At 43.6% G+C, this 2,688-nt stretch overlaps 1 protein-coding gene across 3 annotated transcripts in view; it reads left to right on the top strand.

Annotated features, from left to right (window-relative positions):
- Window positions 1-2,688, top strand: part of LOC116401407 (equilibrative nucleoside transporter 1-like) — a 12,033-nt gene that overhangs the window by 3,087 nt on the left and 6,258 nt on the right. For all 3 annotated transcript variants that reach the window (XM_031879775.1, XM_031879776.1, XM_031879774.1), the window contains 3 exons: window positions 264-345; window positions 804-976; window positions 1,820-1,959. In XM_031879775.1, the coding sequence (XP_031735635.1) occupies window positions 264-345; window positions 804-976; window positions 1,820-1,959 (395 nt within the window). The remainder of the gene's footprint in view (window positions 1-263; window positions 346-803; window positions 977-1,819; window positions 1,960-2,688) is intronic.

Raw genomic sequence — 2,688 nt, 5'->3', positions numbered from 1 at the left:
CAGTGGAGTGTGATCCAGGTGGTCCACCTCTACCAGCCATCACCTTCTGTAGAGTGTGATCCAGGTGGTCTACCTCTACCAGCCATCACCTTCAGTGGAGTAGAGGTGATGGCTGGCAGCTGTTGATAATGATTTAAAACTGAAGGTCATAGTAACGGTTTGGGTTAAGGTTCCCAAAGTACAGTAAAAACTCACGGTGGTTCACAGTGGTTTTGTGTAAGTTTCACGATAAACTATTTTATTTTGAAAACATCTTCCTGCAGGTATTTTGGCGTGTGGCTGATCTTCTTCATGCTCGGTTTGGGGACGCTGCTGCCCTGGAACTTCTTCATGACTGCTACCATGGTATGATGTCACTTCCTGTCTGTTATCCATCACACACATCATCTTCTGCTAATGAACCAGCTTTTATTTTGAAGGATGGAGAATTTAAACATTGTTCACATATTGAGTGAAGTTAATAAAAAGTGAAGTGAATTAAGCAGCTGCTGTAAATATTTATTGTATTCTACCATATTATAGTATGTGTATTATATTAAAGTAAAGATTAATTCATCATTGTTACTGTTCACATTATTGTCTAATCAAACTGTACAAACATTTATTTTTTAACAGTTAAAATCTGACTAATGTGCAACATTTCCTCCTATTTTAGTCACGTTTGTAGTTTAAGTGTAGTTTCTACGTGTGTGTTTATAAATCTTAATGTGTTCGGTAGCAACCAATGGGATTGGAGCTGAGAGCCACATGTTGGTTTGAGTCTGCATTATATATATGAACAGAATCTGTGTCTGTGTCTTCAGTACTTCACCAGCCGTCTGAAGGACTCCTCATTGGTTGATTCTTCAGCCAATCAGACAGAGGCATCAAGTGACCATCGCAGCCTTCTGGAGGCCAAATTCAACAACGTGATGACACTGTGCGCCATGCTGCCGCTGCTCTTCTGCACCTGCCTGAACTCCTTCCTGCACACGCTGTGAGTACTACAACATATCAATACCAATGAAGAAGAGTCCTACATGACTCTGAAATCCACTGGACCCGTGTCATCATTTTTCTATTATTACTTCTGCTATTATTACTGCTGCTACTATCCTCTCATAGTACCGTTTCTGTCTCATGCATCTCTGTTGTGACTCTGTTGTGATGTTCATTCTGTACACATGACGTCTATTGATCCCTCCTCTGTTGAGCTCTGAGGGTTTCCTGAGGGATGTGAGGGTCAAAGGTCAGAGGATGTCGTATGTGTACAGATTGTAAAGCCCTCGAAGGAAAATTCATTTATAGCACATTGAAGCAAACAAGGTGATTCAAAGCACTTTGCCTAAAACATGAAGGTAGTGCAAATTAAACACAAATGAATGTAAATACAATTAAAACTGTAATTTAACAGTGAAGAGAATAGAAAATAAAAAGAAGCTGAATTTAACAGAAGCGGTATACGATAGAATAAAACAATGTAATTAATGTTTTATAGAGGTAGCAGCTGAGCTATAGTTTTCTGGGACTTTATTCCAGATGTAAGACGCACATAAACCGAGCGCTACTTATTCATGTTTAGTTTGTCTCTGAGGACAGAAAGCAGACCCGTCCCAGATCATCTGAGAGGTCTGGCCGCTCCGTAACACAGCAGGAGGTTCACTGTAAAGACGTTGTTCAGTGTGACATGTCATCATTAACACATTCATACATCATAACTGTAATATAATGTGTTGCATTGGTCAGCTCTAGTTCAGTGTCTCTGACTCAGCTGCTCTTCTTCTTCATGTAACTCCCTGAGCTCTCGGATGATTCCTTGAGCTTCTTCTCCCTGCGTCAGTATTCCTCAGCATCTGCGCGTGATGGGCAGTCTGCTCGTCATCATGTTCGTTTTCATCACCACCGCCGTCCTCGTCAAAGTTCCTCTGGAGCCGCTGCCCTTCTTCTCCGTCACCATGGTGAAGATCGTCATCATCAACTGTGAGTTGTTTTGTGTTTGTTTGTTACTGTTAAACTTTTATACTTTGTTCTTATTCATTTAACTCTTATTTGGGTGAAACTTGGAACAATAACTGGAAACGATGTGAATGTACCCCAATCGGCCACATGGTGGCGCTGCTGTTAAGGCCCAAAGATGTGATGTCTGTCTGCCTGTCTCTCTGTCTCTCTGTCTGTCTGTCTCTCTGTCTGTCTCTCTGTCTCTGTCTGTCTGTCTGTCTCTCTGTCTCTCTCTCTCCCTGTCTGTCTGTCTGTCTCTCCCTGTCTCCCTGTCTGTCTGTCTCTCTGTCTGTCTCTCTGTCTCTGTCTGTCTGTCTGTCTCTGTCTCTCTCTCTCCCTGTCTCCCTGTCTGTCTGTCTGCCTGTCTGTCTCTCTGTCTGTCTCTCTCTCTCCCTGTCTGTCTGTCTGCCTGTCTGCCTGTCTGTCTGTCTGTCTGTCTGTCTCTCCCTGTCTGTCTGTTTCCCTGTCTGTCTGTCTCTGTCTCTCTCTCTCCCTGTCTCCCTGTCTGCCTGTCTGTCTCTCTGTCTCTCTGTCTCTCCCTGTCTGTCTGTCTCTCTGTCTGTATCTCTGTCTGTCTGTCTCTCTGTCTCTGCCTGTCTCTCTGTCTGTCTGTCTCTCTGTCTGTCTGTCTGTCTCTCCCTGTCTCCCTGTCTGTCTCTCTGTCTCTGTCTGTCTCTCTGTCTGTCTGTCTCTCTCTGTCTCTCCCTGTCT

The sequence above is a fragment of the Anarrhichthys ocellatus genome, unplaced genomic scaffold (assembly GCF_004355925.1).
Source record: "Anarrhichthys ocellatus isolate YVR2014 unplaced genomic scaffold, GSC_Weel_1.0 scaffold429, whole genome shotgun sequence".
Lineage (NCBI taxonomy): Eukaryota > Metazoa > Chordata > Actinopteri > Perciformes > Anarhichadidae > Anarrhichthys > Anarrhichthys ocellatus.
The sequence above is the reverse complement of the archived record's forward strand: the minus strand, read 5'-3'. Positions and strand labels throughout refer to the sequence as shown.